We start from the raw sequence: 16,896 nt of genomic DNA on the forward strand, positions 1-16,896 counted from the left end.
CAGATGATGTGGAAACATTTCATGGCAATTTGCGAGCAAGCAAGCGGTTTGAGGGATTTCTGAAAGCTCATTGCTGATTATTGTTACACATTGCCTTCAGGGAATTCCATGTGATGCCTGAAAGCTGAGTCTGCTCAATCTAGCTAACGCCCTTCTGGCGAGCGATGTTTGCTATCGGAGGCTCTCAAGCTGCTTCATTTCGAACGAGGTGGTGGCCGATGTCGACCAGCGGACTCATGCAGTAATTCTGATCTCCCGTGCAAGCCGGTCAAGGTATCCCTCGCGCGATCGTCCTGGTTGAACCCGAAATTATCCCTTTCTCCAGCTTACGCGGGGATATCATGGATACTCGTTCAACTTCACCAGCAAATCCACCAATTCCGGGCTCGTCTCCGGGTCCAATGCCATCGCCTCAAGACTCTTATAAAGCGTCTCATCCGTAGACGCAACCTTCTTCATCAGTGCAGCCAAATAATCCATTGTGCTCTTCGTCAGTTCCGTCATACTCATCACGTCCAGAAACTCAGCGAAAAAATCAATAACTGTGATATGCATCAACATATCCTCTTCCTTGTTCACCATATCAACAGCCGCAAAATATAACAGTCCATGCTGGTCAATCTTGTATCGCCCTTCGATCTCGGGGAAATGGCTGCGAGTTATGGTTTGGAAGTCCAGAACCGCCAGTCGCGGTAAAACGCGAAGGAGGCGGGCTTGTGCTAATGACTTTTGTCGCTCATCGAGCTGACTTGGACCGGTACCGATTGTGTGGAAACTGCAGAGGGAGAATAGAAGGTTGTAGATCTCGCGGTCTTGGAATATTCTCCGCCATAATAGACCTTGACCGGGTGGCATATTCGACGCGATTTGGAGGCCGCTCATCTTCGTGTCGATTGTAGCTGATGTTCTGCGGTCACAATCCACCTCGAGTAGATCGCCGAGTGCCTTCGTAGCCTTCTCTCCAACTTCGACGTGCGGGGTGCTGAGCCATGTTCGCAGGAACTCCTCGACTACTCCTTTCATGATGGAGAGTATTGCAGTATCGCTTGGGCTTCGTGCTGCTTTCTCGATAACTGTGATTGCCAGTATAGCTGCCGCAGGGGCGGGGGATCGAAGGGCTTGGATGAGGGCATCCTCGGAGGCGAGGGTGAGGGCCTGAGTGAATGGGACGGGTCGCAGGAGCTTCATGCAGAGGCTTGCCAAGATTGTTGGGTCTTTGTCATAGGCGAGGAGAACTTGTGTGAGGTTCGGTAGTAGTCGGGGTATCAAAGGAGGTATGTTTGTATCTGAGGCACTGTTAGTGATTTGGCTCACAATCAATGCCAGTGCCGCCTTGTAAACGCAGATAACACAGCGAAAACAACGCGAGGCTGAGAACAACATCATCATCATCGACGCTTGTGATAATGATAACCTTGCGCCCCGCACTTCTTCCTCAAGTGAATCCTCAAATAGGAAGTCGCCCTGATGGCAGCACCTTTGCCGCTCCTTCCCAAGACACCACCCTGAATATACCCAACCAAGGTGTGCGGAGACGTGAAAAGACTTACCATTCAGCTGCAGCTCTACTTCATCAAACAGCTTGGTATCGAGAGGCGTTTCTGGGGCTTCAGCGAGCTGCTGGACGTGTCTCTCGAGCTCCTCGAGGCCATGGACTGGTATTTCCTCCATGGTTCCAAGCTCGCGCTGCGCAGCCTCCAAGACACCCAGCTGGCAGATCACCCTTGACGGGTCTCGACCACAGTTACAGCAGTCCCGAGATCAAGTTCTCCAGAACGTTCAAGAGGAACGCGTGCGATATGGCGGGCACCTACAACAGGGACGAGAACAGGAGCTGGAGGATCCACCACAGCCGGGGTATCTATCTGGGACAGACAATAGGAACGGAGCGCTGCGAATGAAGAATCAGCATCGACGTATGAGAGGAGATGGCGAGGGTATTCACTGGTCAGCGAAGGTGCGCATGGCCAGTTGTTTGCTCTAGGCCTCCATGGAAGCCCAGATGTCGAATTCCGCCCTAACAGCGAGAGCGCCAATCAATTTACGCGCTTTCTGCCGACGAAATTCACACCGCCCGCACCTGCAACCCCACCAACCCAGATTATTTCTCTGATGTTGAGTCAGAGAGAACTACCTCTGTCGCCGAAGAGTACAAGGAAGCTGAACGCGCAGAGAAAGGTACAGCCGCTGACAACGAGGATATACCAGCTCTGCAGCTTGACCCACAAAAGCAGAACCGGCTGCCTCCCAAGAAAAAGCACTACAAGCTCGCGCAGCAAGCAGCGCTACCACCTGTGAGAACCGTGGGCGAGATGGCCGGCCGTGGGCGTGGGAGACCAGGAGGCGGTGGCCTGAAAGGAGTAACTTGGGAGTACGACCCGTCAATCAAGCTTGAGTCGAAGCCAATTGAGCTGTTCCCTGTACGTTGGTCAGGTTTCAAGTATTGCAAATTTCTGACTCTCCCAGCCTCATCCAAACCTCAAGCGACCCGCGCCCTTCACCGACAAAGAGAAGAGGGAAATCGGCCACTATAAGCGTCTGCAGTCCCAAGTCCACCGAGGGCCTCTTTATACCCAACCCACGAAGCGTGATGCGACTGCACCAGCAAAGACCTTCGGCGAGGATCAGTTCAATCGGCAATACAGCACCAATCCCAAGGCTGACTTCGATCCCTTCACCGGTGTTGAGACATACTCGCAGAGATTGCAGCCGAAGGTCAATGAGATTCCTAAGCTCTCTGGTCGTCCATTCAGTATGTTTGTCATGTTGAAATACTCCTCCAAAAACTGATTTTTTTTGCAGACAAGGAACTCTTCCCCAAGGAACTCTGGCCGGCACTCGAAGGCGAAGCAGGCAAGGACGTCCGAAAACACCTCGTTCGCGCCAACGAGAAGAAAGCAGCTATGATGGCCGGGATGAAAGACAAGAAGCCAAATGACAAGCATGCTAGAGTGCTCGAGAAGCTGTTTTCTGTTCCCGCAGACGAGGATGCGGAGGAAGCCGACGAGGAGCAGGAGCAAGATGCCGGTATGCAAAACCACATCCCTCTTGCTGACCAACTACTGATTGTGTGATTTAGAAGTCGACTCCAACTTCGACGACGAGTCTATGGGCGGGGATTACGATGCTGAGCAGTACTTCGATAATGGCGAGGACAACAGCGAGGGCGAAGGAGGGGGTGGAGACGATAATTATGATTGAGGATATACAGCACTGTATTGCCAAAAGTTTATACGGACTATTGCTGGCGTACAAATGGTTGGATTCGTGTGGGATTTGTGATTTGAGTCGGATTAGCGTGGCGTTGGCGGAGACACCAGGTGCAGAAAGCTGTATTTAATTTGGCCGAGTCCTTCCAGGCAGGTTCGCATCACACCTAGCAGGTGTTCGTTTGTTATCAAGCCGGAGGCGAGAGCATTTAAGTCAGTCAGGTGTCCATGTGGCTGTTTTACTCATCGAGGCTAGGTTGTATAACCCTAATGAATTACCTGGAATATATTTCTGCTTCTTCGAGTAGTGAAGCGCTCCAGGCTTTCGGACAAGCGTCCATAACCACAAACATCGTTTTCTATTAAAGCCAGATTTTGCATTTAGTCTTCCTCGAGCACTTCATTACCTTCCGCCTACCCTTTCTCTGCTCTCCATATTTACGCTTGATGGGTGAACACCAAAGGGTGGAAAAGGAGCTTCAGTTCACCCAATGAGATACCACCTCCGCTAGAGGGTGTAATTGGACGAGACTGTGCTAAGAAAGACAAGACATAGCGCTTCATCGAGGAGCAGCAGTGGAAATGTGCGCGCTATCTTCCAGACGACATGGTACAATCCCATACCAAATCCTATACCCCACCATATAAGTGGCATTATCTTAAATCAACCTTCAAGCTTACCGGGACGAAAAATCTACCGAAATCAGGGAACAAGAATGAGTTCGTTGTCAAATGGAGAGACGAGACTGTACACGCCATTCTGGAATACTGCATTAGAGGCTTTAGAGCCCATAAATTTCAAATACTTGATACGGATTACGGAAGCCCCAGGTTCAGACCTAAAAATCCTTCTGGATCAGAAATGGGATGTCAATAAACTTGGTCCGCTGTCACTTGCTTATTAGGACGATATTTGCAAACGTCAGTTATCCTGCGCTCCCTTGTTCAGGAGTGTAGCCTCTTCTTTTGGCGAGCGTTGCAAAGGACCTGAACTGTTGCCCTTTTTTTGCATATGGACACAGGAATATACAAAAGAAAAACTGGCCTTCTCGGCTCTCTTCCACAGTATTTCTTTGGGGTAATACTCGGTGGGGAATCTCCAGGTACCAGAAACGAAGTGCCTGAGAGACCTGCAAAGCAAATTCTTACAGTGATTCCAAGGCCATCCAGCTACTCGGTTACTTTTCAATGTTCCGAAAGCGGGGTTCCAAGGCGCCAGCTGTCTAGTATGCAGAAGCCGAAGATAAGATGCCGTCCGTATTCGTGACGATTGGTAACTCCATATCCTACGTATACAATATGAATAATCTTCCCTCTCAAAGCTCGAAAGCTTCCTAAATGTCACTTCCACCATCCTCAACGACGACTCGAAGTGGGCTCTTGCCCCAAAGCAGTCTCAACAAATGCCAGTACCCTCAGCGACCTCCTGTACCTCACTTATCCCACCCTAATCTCAAAACAACAATACGCGCTCCTCGGTACGCCCAACATCGCCGACTATGGAGCTGCGTACGACGGCCGTCACCCATTCCTAGACCCGAATCCCGCTGTTCGTTGGGAATTTGCCCAACCAGACGACGCTCAAAAAAGGCGTCAACAACAAAGTGATCTTATGGAGTGGTGGAACAGCGAGGTGATTAAGACCGATCCAGAGACGTGCTTCCATAGTTTGTTGTTTTATCCCGGGACTTTGGCTACACCGAATTATAGAAACGTGTATATAGAACCACCGGTCATTCCAGCGGGATGGGGAATTTACTGTGTGGCGATTTTTGCCCGGGAGTTCCAGATATGGTGTTGCCAAGTACGTTTTTCTTTCAAAGTCAATTGGGGTGAAGAGCTGACGAGAAATGTTTAGTCCGTCAAGTACTGTACAACCCAACGATCACATTGCATGAAGAGGTCCTGCCGGTTGCAGTGGACATTATTGCTGCTTCTGGCTGCGATGCGGTCATTTTCGAGTTGGCGGTGCTGTTGGAGAAGGCGGCATTGCGAATATTCCGAAAGTGGGAGGACTCTGTATCGTCGTAGTGTTGGTATGTTCGAGTAATAGGTACCTTTTCGAGACTACCGAACTTTCGGGATGGTTTTATGAGACAATCGGAGGAAAGTAACTGGTGGTCTTATGGTCCGTGGACTTAAGACGACCAGAATCAGCCCGGCTTTGCATTACTCCGAGGCCGCCCCCCTTTAATTGGGTTGGCCTCGCTTCGTGTAACAGCAACAGCAGAATATGGTGGCTGTCGACGAACATTATAAAATCGTTGCAGTTCTTTCTGTTCTGCTATTTTCAATCTTTGTCCAAAAAATTTCATTGACAAGTGGTCTTCTTCACCATTTTCTCAGATCTTGCTCTTTTCTTCAATAGCGGAATCTATATCTGAACTTGCCTGCAACACGCGCAATCCAATTCCAATCATTCTTGGAAAACAACACAATCATGCCATCAGTCGCAACCCGCGCAGGAGATGTCTCCTACTCCGTCAACGGCACCGGGTCTCCCATCTTCCTCCTCCACGCAAACCTCCACTCAAGCCAGGATTTCGCTAGCATTATCCCTGAACTGTCTCTCCACTACCAAACGTTCGCCATCGACTTCCCCTGGCACGGGGCCTCCACTGGTACCTCCGATATCCAACCAACGGCTCCCCACTTGGCAGATGCCCTTGAAGACCTTGTCATAGCCCTGGATCTTCCTCCCGCAGTCTTCATCGGCAACTCAGTCGGCGGCTTCTCTGCCGCCCGGCTCGCTATCACGCACCCTGAGAAAGTCAAAGGCCTAGTACTAATCAACAATGGGGGCTTCATACCGTGGTCTTTTGCTTTGAAGGCAGTAGCGCGCCCGCTCAGTATCCCATGGATTAACAGGCTCGTCATGCCATCCTTGGTGTGGAAATACATGCTCCCGCAAACCGACCTGGATAAATCTATCGCTGAACAGGTATCTGCCAGGGCCAAGACAATTGAAGGCTCAAAAGTCGCGGCGGGTATCTGGTCCAGTTTCCCAAGCCCGGAACATGATTTAAGAAGCCGATCAGAAGAGTTGAAGGCACCCACGTTGTTGGTTTGGGGGAAGCGGGATCCGGTCGCTCCGCTGAGTGCTGGGATTGCTACACAGAAGTGTATCAAGGGATCGAGATTGGAGGTATTAGATACAGGGCATGTGGTATTTGCTTCGAGACCGGAGGAGTTTCTTGAGCTGGTTGAGCCTTTTGTTAAGGAGTGCTTCAAGACTGGGTGAAAATGACAAATTGAAAGTAGGGGATGAATGGTATCTTGGAAGGCTTTTATTATTTGGGTGTGGACGATTTAATATTGGGAATATTAATGCCTATGATGGACGGTATGGTATGACTTGTGTACATTTTCCATTTTCTGTTCGTTCTCTTATGGCACTTTCTAAAGCCGAACAGGCACTTGGAAGGCGAAGATTTAAACTCACCAGTTCCCAGACCTCTCACAGTCTCTGTGACCATTCAGGTGTCAACACCAAGTGTGATATATGCAACCATTCCCTTATTCAAACCCTTTCCACCAAGAGGAGCCACAGACATAATCGGATTAAGCCCGTCGATAATTTCCGACAAGTAGATCGGATTTGTTATAAATCAGCTTCTTGGCTAATTGGCACTCCTCGTCGAAAGGGGAAACATAGAACAGCATTGATTTTGGTGTTTATTTGAGTATGGCCGACATGCGGCTCCAAAGCCGTAATCCATTCAGACAAATCCTCATCAAGGAATATCCCTCTAGTAGAAATCGTGTTATCGCTGACGGCCGTTCCGTTCCTGCGAATCACCCAGTTGCTGTGGACCCGAAAGTGGACGTGGATAGTTCTCTTAAGGTAGAATCCGGGGGAAATGGTGTTTATTTCCATCCTGCCATTCGCATCAATAGGCCACATTCCTGTGAGGAAAGTGGTGTTGCCAATGTGCAAGTCTGCATGTGCTACATCTGTGATGTTCAGCTTTTTGAGGAGTTCTTCGAATAGGGGATTGGGTCACAAGGCTTCAAAAGACGAGTAAGAACCGGTAGAATCATAGTACCACAGATCAATGAGAACGTCTTCTAGAGGCTCGCAAATGTTGGTGTCAAGGACTCCGATGTCGAGATGCAAAGGGACTCTAGCTTGACCTTCGCTCATATCTTGGCGGAGAGTTTGGGAACGTGGCCGGATGTAGGGCCCAGTGGTGACCCCAGGGACCAAGACACAAATATCATTTTGGATGACATCGTAGTAAGGTACTTCTGTGGTGATTATGATGGAGTATTAGAGCGTACTGCCAGTGATCTCTCCTCGTTGTGGCGGGCTCATCGTTGGGCGTTCATAGCCGCCGCTTATGGCTCCCAGCGCTTGGAGACAGAAGTTTACGTTATTAAGTGGAACATGCTTATAAATAGCTATATTATAATATTTATTGTGCCCTCCCTATGTCCATTGCAAATCTCTCCCTAGATGGCAAGGTAACTTTCAGATCGCTGAGTATAAATCTTTATATTTAGGGGCAGTAAAGGCACAAGTTCAACGGGCTAGCTTTTCATCGATCTAGCGCTTGCGATTGGCACTGTATGACAAGTAAGTTGTGTGCACTTCATTAAGAGACCGCATATTGCAACAGGCAAGCGAAAACTCACCATCTGATAATAAACACCCCTCTCCCTCAGCAACGCATGATGATCCCCATTCTCCAACACCCTCCCGTTCCCCATAACAAATATAACATCCGCATTCTGCACGGTAGCCAACCGATGAGCCACAACAACCATCGTCCTGCCCTTCCTCCCCGCCTTCTCAAAAGACTTTTGCACCAACTTCTCACTCTCGCTATCGAGACTCGACGTCGCCTCATCGAGAAGCAGTATCTTCGGATTACGGATCAACGCCCGTGCAATAGCAATCCGCTGTTTCTGGCCACCGGAGAGATTGATGCCTTTCGTGCCAACTTCTGTGTTATAACTGTCTGGTAACGACATAATGAAATCGTGGATCTCGGCCTCGCGGCAGGCCTCATACAATGCCTCCTGAGTAGTTGCTTCAGCTACACCGAGTAGAATGTTCTCTCGAATCGTTCCTTGATACAAAATCGGCTCTTGTGCGACGAGGGAGATGGCTTTGCGGTATTCTTTCTCGTCGATATCGGCGATGTGGGTGCCGTTGCAGAGTATTTTTCCTTTTTGGGGTTCGTAGAATCTTTCGAGGAGGGAAACTACACTGGTTTTGCCGCACCCGGATGGACCGACCAAGGCAGCGAATTGCCCTTTCTCAATCTTTAGGTCATTATCAGTATTTGAAGAGAATTTCAGTTGGGAATGGCTCACGGTCAAATTGAGACCAGTGAAGATCGGAATATCTCGTGTGGGATATTTGAACCATAGGTCGCGGAACTCTATCTTGACACCTCCTTCTGTATCCTGGAGCTCTGAAGTTGCCTTGTCTTTTCGCTTTGTGGGAATTTTGAAGCTGAGGATTCGATTCGCCGCTTGTGCAGCTTGTGCAAAATCTGCAGCGCGGAGGTGATGGTTAGTTGATGACAACTATTCTGTTGGGGGTATGCAAAGTGGGAAAGAAGTTGACTTACTTGGTCCAAAGCTTAAAAATGCCCCAGCACTCTCAGAACCATTGATTACAGCGATGTAAACCACAAAGAAGGCTGCAGCACCGTACACTCGCGAAGCGAGTAATTTGCCACCATAATAGAATGTCAGCGCCATACACAACAAATTTACACTATCACTTAAAGCAAAAATCATGCTGGAGAACCTCGCCTTCTTAAAGGCTTTATCCAGGTGGCCTAGCAACAAGACATCATAGCGAGCGGTGATCGTGTCTTCTAGCGTCAATGATGTGACCGTGCGAAAGGCTCCAATGGCTTCAGCGGAAAACTGTAGAGAGTTAACAGATGCTTGCATAACCTGAACATCCTGCTTGGGTAACTTACTTTGGAGCTTTCGGCGAACACCTCCTGATTCATCTTCTCAAATTCGACTTCAAACCGGTAGCGAAAGAAGGCTCCGACCATAATAATCGGGAGTGCAACAAATACAGCGACCAACGTAAGCTTCCAGCCAAAGACAAACGCAATTATGATGCAGCCTATGAGACTGAAAATAGACTGAAAGACCATCGCCATATTGACGCCGAGAAGCTGCTGCAACTGCGTCGGGTCATTCGCCACTCGGCCGGTCAGTGTTCCGCTGGAATTGTCCTCTGCGTCGAAGAACGAGATCGGTTTGGCTAAGATGCTCTCAAAGTACTGCTGGCGATACGTGCAAGAAACATTGACGGAGACCTGGTTAGACGACCATCCTTGCCAGTAGTAGGCAAACGCAAGGCAAATTGCAAGCACGACAAACATCAATGACCAGTGTGCAATCGCGTTGATAAGAGCTGGGCCGATCAGCTCCACGACGGTTATTAATTGAGCAAAGAGGTAGGCTTGAACTGGGAAGGCGGCTAAGTCTTGCCGTTAGCATATAGCATATGATCTTGGAAGTAGAGAGACTCACCGCCGGCTCCCATACATGTCACCACTAATAAAACGTACCTAGAGGTCAAAGGCTTCCCGTCAGGACTGCTAAGAATATCGGAATTGGAATGGGGACAACGTTCCTTGAGTTATCAACTCTTAAAGCATGTGAAGAAAGTGAGAGTTTCGGGGATATTTGGGGCGGGAATAGGCGTTGTTAACTTACCATTGCCATTGGCTGCGTTGTTCATACATGAGACGACCAAAACTCCCAAAGAATGATTTGGGCTTATACGGCGCTTCGACTTCCATATCGTTCGCCTTTCCACTCCCCTCACTCTGTACTCGCGCTAAAGGGTTTGAGCTTTGGATTCTGCCTGCCTCCTCTTCCGGGAATGGCTCGTCCATAGACAACTGCTGGGCATTCACCAGAGCCCAATAAACGCCGTCGAGATTTGAGAGCAAACTCTTGTGGTTCCCTTCCTCGACGACCTTCCCCTTGTGCAAGACCACAATTTTATCCGCTTTTTTGATCGTTGACAAGCGGTGAGCAATGGTGATTGTTGTTCGGCCCTCACTGGCCTTGTCCAAGGCGGCTTGTACGAGTCTCTCTCCACGCACATCAATGGAACTCGTTGCCTCATCTAGAATCAAAATCTTCGGCCGCTTGATTATGCTTCTGGCAATAGCCAGCCGCTGGCGCTGGCCTCCAGAAAGCTTGATGCCGGCATCACCAACGTGAGTCTGGTAGCGCTGTGGAAGTTTGTCTATAAACTCATCTGCAAATGCCTCTCTGCAGGCTTCCTCAACGAGACCTTTCTTGATTTCAGGACTTTCTTTCTCCCACTGAGAGCCAACCAAGCCGTATTCAACGTTCCTATATATAGTGTCGTTGAAGATAAACGGCTCTTGTTGAACGAGACCAATTTGTGATCTCCACCATTTCAGGTCGACAAAGTCGATGTTCTTATCGCCAACGAAGATTGAGCCACTCAAAGCAATGGGAGGTTCAGGAGCCTCTCCATTTTCTTCTGTGGCATCTTGATGATCTTTTGACTTGCTCTCCTTCTCGCCATTCCTTTCCATACGACTTGCCGGAAGCACAACTCGACTTGCATCACTCAGTTCATACCAGCGCTCAAGAAGCCCCACGATTGTGCTCTTTCCCGAACCGGAAGCTCCAACGATGACAGTTATCTTTCCTGGTTCAAAACTGACATTGAGATCGTCGAGGACTTTTACATGAGGCCGGCTCGGATATGCGAAGGTGACAGATGCAAGTCGGAGTTCGTCATGGGCTGAGACGGCAGGTTCTTTGAGCCCTGCCGTAGATGGTTTAGGGGCATCGACTGTACGTATGCAAGTTAGCAGTTGCTCATTTGGGCTGTGTGAAAAGAGCCAAAGCGCTTCTAATGGTTACTTACTAATTGCAAAGAAGTCACCAGCAGCGCTTGCGGCTTTAGAAGCAGCTGCTATGGGAGAAGCCGTCTGCCCAGCTGAGAAGGCAAGCATCATTACAGATGTAAGAACAATGACGATCGTCCCTACACTGTCAATGTGATATTCACGGTACAGCTTGAACCCGAACCAGAAGCACAGAGCCATTGTGGAGTACACGGCAAAGTAAGGAGGCACGTATTGGAGTCCCAAGAATGGCGAAATCTTCAGACCACGACGTCTCGACTCTTCGACCCATCCCGCGTATCTCCTAGCGATTCGTTCTTCGGCTCCACAGGCTACAATCATTCGGATGGATCCGAGGACCTCTCCAGCAATCGACGATGCTTTTCCATCGGCATGCTCAACTTGCTTGCTCATCCTGAGGATCACTGGTATGACAACTCCGTAGGAGAGGCTAATAAATGGTACGATCGACAGTGTGGCTAGCGTAAGAGCCCATGAGAATGTGAAGGCGACAACAATTGCTGCGATAGAGAGGGAGATGAATTGGATGAGGATCCCTAGCCTAGATAATTGGGGGATCAGCATTTCCCTACCAATAATGTCTGAAATAAGAGGTCATAAGCAGTCAGGCAAGGAAGAACATTGAGCAAACGGAGTACAGGACTTGAACAATGATTCAGGAGAGAAGACAAAGAATCAAATATCCTTACCTATCCGATATCCCGACTTGAATCACGTTAGCCGTGCTAGTTATCGTATTCGATGCCTGACCGCTGGGGAGGGTGTCCAGAACCTGAACCGGCAAGCTGAAGAGCGCTTTTAGATATGTGGACCGAAGCTTGGCAGACGTACGAAGACCTGCCATGCGGAAGATGAGCATGCTGATATAGCTCAACACCCATCTTCCGATGAAGAGATACACAATGTATAGCGTCTGCTGGCTCAAGATGTGAAGGAACTGAGCTTTCGTCGTCGTGCTGCCAAATGTGAAGTAGGCACTGAAATGGGTTGCGAGATGGCCGAAGACAATATTCATGAGAGGGAGAGTACAGCCCGTCGCTATCTCGGCGACGAATGCGATGCCCAGCAGTATTCTGTCCGTCAAAGTCGAGTAGGTGAAGATCCGCATGTAGTCGGACCAAGTAGACCTATTCTCCGCTTTGCTCGAATAGTCGATTTGCTGTTCATCTGGATCTTCGATTTTTGACAGACCTTGATCCGCTTGCGAAGGAGAAATATCCACCGTGGTAATTTCTGGATTGTGTGAGCCTCCCTTTGCTGCTGGATGAGGAACGGCGGCTTCCTGCCCAGGATCCATGATTGCTGGAATGTGAACGCAAAGCCAGAGGCAATTACTTCCGTGGATGGTGCTTGGGTTGCAGTCGATATTGTGGTTGATGGTTGGGGGATCGAACTCTATTGCGGGAAGAAATACACTCTTTGACCCTTTCAACTTCTCATTGCTCGAATTACCTCGAGCTAAGCGAATTCACATTTTTGAATTGTCAAGTATGCCAAGATATATTGGAAGGGTTGGCGTATAATAGCAGCTGCAAGGAGGAACCAATAATTAAGATCGAGGACGACGCGGGGAGGTCGGGAGAGAGAAAGTGGAGTTGAGAAAGAACCATTACTCGAGGTTTGTAGCTCTTCGAGCATCGGTATGTCCTACTGAAGCGACGCTTGAACACTTAGAGATGGCGAGATCGCATCGGTGTGTGGTGTGGCTGAACAAAGAAGACTAAAGGATACGCGTAATGTATGAGCGAGTAAGACGGAGGAATGGTGAACCGGTTAGGCAGGCAATGTTCAGATGTGCCAGAATGCTCTCCTGCTTCTCAGAACCAAATCTTAAAGACCGCGGTTATCAGAGAATGCGTTGATAATATCCAGAAGGCCCAGAAGGTTGCTCCAGAGTGTTTATTTTTTGGTGGGGATTACGCGGCTGGGGCGGTAACTGGCCTCGGCGCTCGCGAGCTCCTGCCAGGGGGCTAGAAGTCCCTTTCGTGGAACTCTTGATAAGGACATTCTAGCCGAGTTACCAGGCAGCCAAAATAAGTTTTCTGTCATTGGTGGGATGGTGGCAGGATGTTCAGGCTTGAGGTGGGATGTTAATCCGAGATACTTCGTTGAGTGCGGTTATATTCCGGTTCTGTGTGCAGGCTCCAGGCCAAAGTTGAGGCTCTGTTTGCGTATCATATGTGCGATAATCAAAAGTGCGGGAGATATTAGACCCTCGGTATTGGATATTAGCTATATTGAATGTGCAGAACCATGAATTTGATTGAAGGCTCTGAGAGAGTACGAAATCGCCTCTAATCCGAGTTAAGAATTCACACACTGTTATTTATATGATCAGGACAATCCTTGACGAGTGACCATGAATTGGAGGCACAAGGCCGGAATTTCAGGGGCAGAACCCCTAAGGTTTAGCGAGCAAGAGTCTCTGGGGTTGATTAGTCGGCACGACAACCGGATTTAGGAGTTTACCGGTTATCATCTCCACTCCCCTCCAGCTACCTCCTTCACGCTCGCCCAGACCTACCTGCCTCCCATCAATATCAAATTCAATCTTTCCTGCCATCACTAAGACTCCCGTGGCTGGGAATACGCGATCCAGCATGCTCTCTCTCATGCCATACCATTTAGTCTCTGCTCCCCCGCATCGACGACCCCACCATGGTCTTCCGCTGTCAGACGTGTAAGAGCCGCCATGTCAAGGTAAATTTCACAGGCGGAGATGTTGGCAATGCACTTTGGGCTAACCTGCCAACCAGTGTGACGCTGTGCAGCCGATATGCAGTCGATGCAAGAAGGCGGGTCGGACCTGCAAATGGGATCCGAATGATCACGTTGCTGAGACGGGCCTGCATTTCAAGATCGAGAATTCATTTGCTGGAGGCCAACCTAGACGGCCGAGGAAAGTAAAGGAACTGGTATCCGAACCGGTAGATTTCCCGAGCCTTGCACCTCTGAGTATCCCAGCAGCACCTTCTCACGCCGTGGACGTCCAAGCTTTTCATTACTGGTTGGAGAATTTCATGTTTCGGCTTAAAGATCTACCTGATATCGGACATGAGTACAATGCTTATGTTATCTTCCATTGGGCTCGTGCTCGGCCGGGATCGGGTTTGCATCTGGGCCTCTTTGCTTATTCGCATGCCGTCTTTGGACGAGCGAATCGTATGGAAAAGGCTCTCGAGGATGCGGCCAGGGCTCATTCTCAAGCCATCGTGACCATGCAGAAAGAGATGGAGGACTTTGAACAATTACCTGATGAAAATATCGACCAGCTCCTCGTTACAACCATGCTTATGAGCAGTTATCAGGTGAGCTTGCAGGGTGGGGCCTTAGGGACACTGCGGCTGCTGATCAATTTGCAGAATACCATGTATGGAATCCAGATACCTCATCCTTCTTCCGCTGTTGACGAGGTCGGATCACGGCTTTGGCAAAGCCTTTGCCATCACGAAGGAGCCTTGGCCCTTCTGAAGCTTCGACAGGAACATGGACGTCCGCCATATTTGCCGCTCCACAGAGTCGTCAGACGACAAGTAGTAAGTCAACCGACTATTACCTGCTTCGCTGGGTTCGGTAGTGGTCTGACTTAGTTTCTATATCAGATCCGAACTTGCATCCTCCGTGGTGTTCCTGTTCCCGACTTCCTCCAAAGTGGTGGAGACTATGGAGAAGAAGGGCCCGCTCTCGAAGTCGATGCTTTCATGGTTCGGGTAGCGACTTTGCGAAACAAGTCTATGTTCCTACTCTCTAGAGAAAGTCTCGATCCTCCTTTTGATACACAAATTTTCGAAGATGTCGCAATCAAAGCGCTAGAGCTTCACAGCGCCATCGCCTCGTGGTCCGAAAGCCTTCCCGAAGACTGGACGTTTTCTACCCGATTCTCATCTGAAAGTTTGAATGGGAGAGGCCACGTTTACAGCAACACCCTACATACATATTTTACGCATGGTCATGCCGCGATCTGGAATCGGTACCGCGCCATCCAACTCATTGTTAACAGCATTCGTCTCCGGTCCCTTTCACATCAGCTCGAAACCCTGGACTACCCATCCCAGCGTTCCTTGGTCGTTATACAACAAGAGGCATGCCGCAATAATATGGAATTGTTGACAGCCGATTTGTGTGCTGGTGTGCTGTTCTTCTTTAATTCTCTCGATCCTACAGGATTAAGAACTCTCCAGCTTGGAAAGTTCACCATCACGACCGATGATGAGATCCTCCCCAAGGTGGCAGGGCTCCTTGCCTGGCCTCTCACTGTCGCCGTCAGTTGCGAATATATCACAGAGTCACAGAGACAGTGGCTAAAGGGAAAATTGAAGATTGTCGCGAAGTCCTTAGGAGATGCCGTTCTTGAGTCTGTTGTGGAACAAGGCGAATTCAGATTCTGATCGTCGAACTCAGTTCTCGACGGATTCTTGGGATTATTGGCACACCAAAAATTGCCAATGAGGGCTGAAAAGACGAAGATTGAAATTGAAGACTACGTTGAGAGTAAATCAACTAGCATTGACGGCCATTCGTCATAACTCGACGGCTAGAAATGCCCAGCAACATTCTTCGGCACGTATGGCTCCTCAAGATACTTCCTCTCCTCAGCAGTCAACTCCTTCCCGCGCGTCTCGCAAGCCTCATCAATCCGACCGACCGAATTGAATCCCACGATCGGAATAGTCCCTTTACTCTTCAACCACGCAAGCGCCACCTGACTCATCTTCCACCCCTTCTTGCCTGCCAACTCCTCCACCCTATTCACAATCTCCTCATCCGCCTTCGTCAACCCATTATCATGCGGCGTCGGGTTCTTCGAGCGTGGCGACTCATCATACCCGACCGGTCTCGCCAGCCTGCCCGCAAAAAGCGGGCTCCAATTGAGAATCCCAACTCCCGTCTCATTGCAGAAACGATTCATCTCCCTCTCCTCCTCGCGGTAGCAGAGGTTGTAGTAATTCTGCATGCTAACAAACTTCGTCCACCCGTTCTTCTCGGCAACAAATTGCATGCGCGCGAATTGCGTGGCCCACATCGATGAGGCGCCGATGTACAGGATCTTGCCGGCTTGCACGAGATCGTGGAGCGCTTTCATGGTCTCTTCGATGGGTGTATCCGGGTCGTAGCGGTGGATTTGGAACAGGTCGATGTAGGAGGTGCCCAGTCTTTTTAGAGATGCTTCGACGGATCTGAAGATTGCGGCGCGAGAGAGGCCTGCAGTGTTCGTCAACCTTCTACTGCCGAATAATCTCTTCTGCGACTGCAGCACTCACCACCTTGATTAACATAATCTTTGCTCTGCTGCATTTGGTTAAAGAACGCCGGCGCCATGAACCCTGGCTCTTTTGCAACATGATTATAGCACTTCGTCAATATCACCACTTTCTCACGAGGGATGTTGAGCTGCTTGATGGCCTTGCCGAAGATCTCCTCACTGATACCGTTGGAGTACATAGCCGCTGTATCCCAGGTATTCACGCCTCGATCGTAAGCCGCTTTGAGGAGTTCCAACGCTTCTTTCTCTTCGAGCATGAAGGGAGCCCATTGCTTAGAGCCAATAGACATTCCGCCGAGGATGGGGCTCGAGACGCGAAGACCAGAGGAGCCTAGGCGGATGTATTCGACTTTTGTTGTGCCGAGTGACTTTTGGAGGGAGGAGGGGACAGGCATGGCGAACGGCATTGTGATTGTTGACGTTAAAATCGGTGAAGTTATCGAGAATTGATAAAGAGGTTATGAAGTGATTTGTTGTATTTGAATGCTGGATATAGGACAGCAGGGGAAGGTTGCCTTTATATCCATCTTCT

At 49.5% G+C, this 16,896-nt stretch overlaps 7 protein-coding genes across 7 annotated transcripts; 4 read left to right on the top strand and 3 right to left on the bottom strand.

Annotated features, from left to right (window-relative positions):
• Positions 1 to 26: 26 nt before the first annotated feature.
• Positions 27 to 1,973, bottom strand: K444DRAFT_655610 (uncharacterized protein). The gene is made up of 2 exons (XM_024886026.1): positions 1,551 to 1,973; positions 27 to 1,286 (listed from the first exon to the last, which is right to left on the bottom strand). The coding sequence occupies exons 1-2, from the start codon at positions 1,669 to 1,671 to the stop codon at positions 340 to 342; spliced, it is 1,068 nt and encodes a 355-aa protein (XP_024730759.1). The 5' UTR covers positions 1,672 to 1,973; the 3' UTR covers positions 27 to 339.
• Positions 1,974 to 2,122: 149 nt separating this feature from the next.
• On the top strand, positions 2,123 to 3,492 carry K444DRAFT_570325 (uncharacterized protein). Its single transcript, XM_024877258.1, has 4 exons — positions 2,123 to 2,420; positions 2,467 to 2,752; positions 2,803 to 3,027; positions 3,080 to 3,492. The coding sequence occupies exons 1-4, from the start codon at positions 2,313 to 2,315 to the stop codon at positions 3,199 to 3,201; spliced, it is 741 nt and encodes a 246-aa protein (XP_024730760.1). The 5' UTR covers positions 2,123 to 2,312; the 3' UTR covers positions 3,202 to 3,492.
• A 1,200-nt stretch (positions 3,493 to 4,692) lies between these two features.
• On the top strand, positions 4,693 to 5,182 carry K444DRAFT_131112 (uncharacterized protein). Its single transcript, XM_024870451.1, has one exon. It carries the CDS (start codon positions 4,822 to 4,824, stop codon positions 5,065 to 5,067), a length of 246 nt encoding a protein of 81 aa, XP_024730761.1. The 5' UTR covers positions 4,693 to 4,821; the 3' UTR covers positions 5,068 to 5,182.
• A 274-nt stretch (positions 5,183 to 5,456) lies between these two features.
• On the top strand, positions 5,457 to 6,659 carry K444DRAFT_618336 (alpha/beta hydrolase fold protein). Its single transcript, XM_024881295.1, has one exon. It carries the CDS (start codon positions 5,650 to 5,652, stop codon positions 6,448 to 6,450), a length of 801 nt encoding a protein of 266 aa, XP_024730762.1. The 5' UTR covers positions 5,457 to 5,649; the 3' UTR covers positions 6,451 to 6,659.
• A 927-nt stretch (positions 6,660 to 7,586) lies between these two features.
• On the bottom strand, positions 7,587 to 12,705 carry K444DRAFT_618337 (P-loop containing nucleoside triphosphate hydrolase protein). The gene is made up of 9 exons (XM_024881296.1): positions 11,791 to 12,705; positions 11,101 to 11,642; positions 9,903 to 11,025; positions 9,717 to 9,754; positions 9,149 to 9,663; positions 8,789 to 9,092; positions 8,529 to 8,710; positions 7,845 to 8,477; positions 7,587 to 7,774 (listed from the first exon to the last, which is right to left on the bottom strand). The coding sequence occupies exons 1-9, from the start codon at positions 12,396 to 12,398 to the stop codon at positions 7,748 to 7,750; spliced, it is 3,972 nt and encodes a 1,323-aa protein (XP_024730763.1). The 5' UTR covers positions 12,399 to 12,705; the 3' UTR covers positions 7,587 to 7,747.
• A 1,054-nt stretch (positions 12,706 to 13,759) lies between these two features.
• Positions 13,760 to 15,489, top strand: K444DRAFT_540667 (uncharacterized protein; the record flags this gene model as incomplete). Its single annotated transcript, XM_024875731.1, has 4 exons — positions 13,760 to 13,801; positions 13,858 to 14,409; positions 14,464 to 14,637; positions 14,704 to 15,489. 4 exons carry the CDS (start codon positions 13,760 to 13,762, stop codon positions 15,487 to 15,489), a joined length of 1,554 nt encoding a protein of 517 aa, XP_024730764.1.
• Positions 15,490 to 15,562: 73 nt separating this feature from the next.
• On the bottom strand, positions 15,563 to 16,873 carry K444DRAFT_131202 (Aldo/keto reductase). Its single transcript, XM_024870452.1, has 2 exons — positions 16,363 to 16,873; positions 15,563 to 16,303 (listed from the first exon to the last, which is right to left on the bottom strand). Exons 1-2 carry the CDS (start codon positions 16,769 to 16,771, stop codon positions 15,636 to 15,638), a joined length of 1,077 nt encoding a protein of 358 aa, XP_024730765.1. The 5' UTR covers positions 16,772 to 16,873; the 3' UTR covers positions 15,563 to 15,635.
• Between the last annotated feature and the right edge of the window lie 23 nt (positions 16,874 to 16,896).

This window comes from Hyaloscypha bicolor (assembly GCF_002865645.1).
Source record: "Hyaloscypha bicolor E unplaced genomic scaffold K444scaffold_136, whole genome shotgun sequence".
Taxonomy (NCBI): domain Eukaryota; kingdom Fungi; phylum Ascomycota; class Leotiomycetes; order Helotiales; family Hyaloscyphaceae; genus Hyaloscypha; species Hyaloscypha bicolor.

Bases quoted from the DNA above. Each gene is read 5' to 3' on its own strand.
- K444DRAFT_655610 (XM_024886026.1), bottom strand. From the start codon at position 1,671: ATGGAGGAAATACCAGTCCATGGCCTCGAGGAGCTCGAGAGACACGTC. The intron at 1,287-1,550 runs GTAAGTCTTTTC...ACAGTGCCTCAG, and splicing joins AGTAGAGCTGCAGCTGAATG to ATACAAACATACCTCCTTTG.
- K444DRAFT_570325 (XM_024877258.1), top strand. From the start codon at position 2,313: ATGGCCGGCCGTGGGCGTGGGAGACCAGGAGGCGGTGGCCTGAAAGGA. The intron at 2,421-2,466 runs GTACGTTGGTCA...TGACTCTCCCAG, and splicing joins AGCCAATTGAGCTGTTCCCT to CCTCATCCAAACCTCAAGCG. The intron at 2,753-2,802 runs GTATGTTTGTCA...TTTTTTTTGCAG, and splicing joins GCTCTCTGGTCGTCCATTCA to ACAAGGAACTCTTCCCCAAG.
- K444DRAFT_131112 (XM_024870451.1), top strand. From the start codon at position 4,822: ATGGAGTGGTGGAACAGCGAGGTGATTAAGACCGATCCAGAGACGTGC.
- K444DRAFT_618336 (XM_024881295.1), top strand. From the start codon at position 5,650: ATGCCATCAGTCGCAACCCGCGCAGGAGATGTCTCCTACTCCGTCAAC.
- K444DRAFT_618337 (XM_024881296.1), bottom strand. From the start codon at position 12,398: ATGGATCCTGGGCAGGAAGCCGCCGTTCCTCATCCAGCAGCAAAGGGA. The intron at 9,664-9,716 runs GTGAGTCTCTCT...GGCAAGACTTAG, and splicing joins GACATGTATGGGAGCCGGCG to CCGCCTTCCCAGTTCAAGCC. The intron at 9,093-9,148 runs GTAAGTTACCCA...AACTCTCTACAG, and splicing joins TGTTCGCCGAAAGCTCCAAA to TTTTCCGCTGAAGCCATTGG.
- K444DRAFT_131202 (XM_024870452.1), bottom strand. From the start codon at position 16,771: ATGCCGTTCGCCATGCCTGTCCCCTCCTCCCTCCAAAAGTCACTCGGC. The intron at 16,304-16,362 runs GTGAGTGCTGCA...CGAACACTGCAG, and splicing joins AGATTATGTTAATCAAGGTG to GCCTCTCTCGCGCCGCAATC.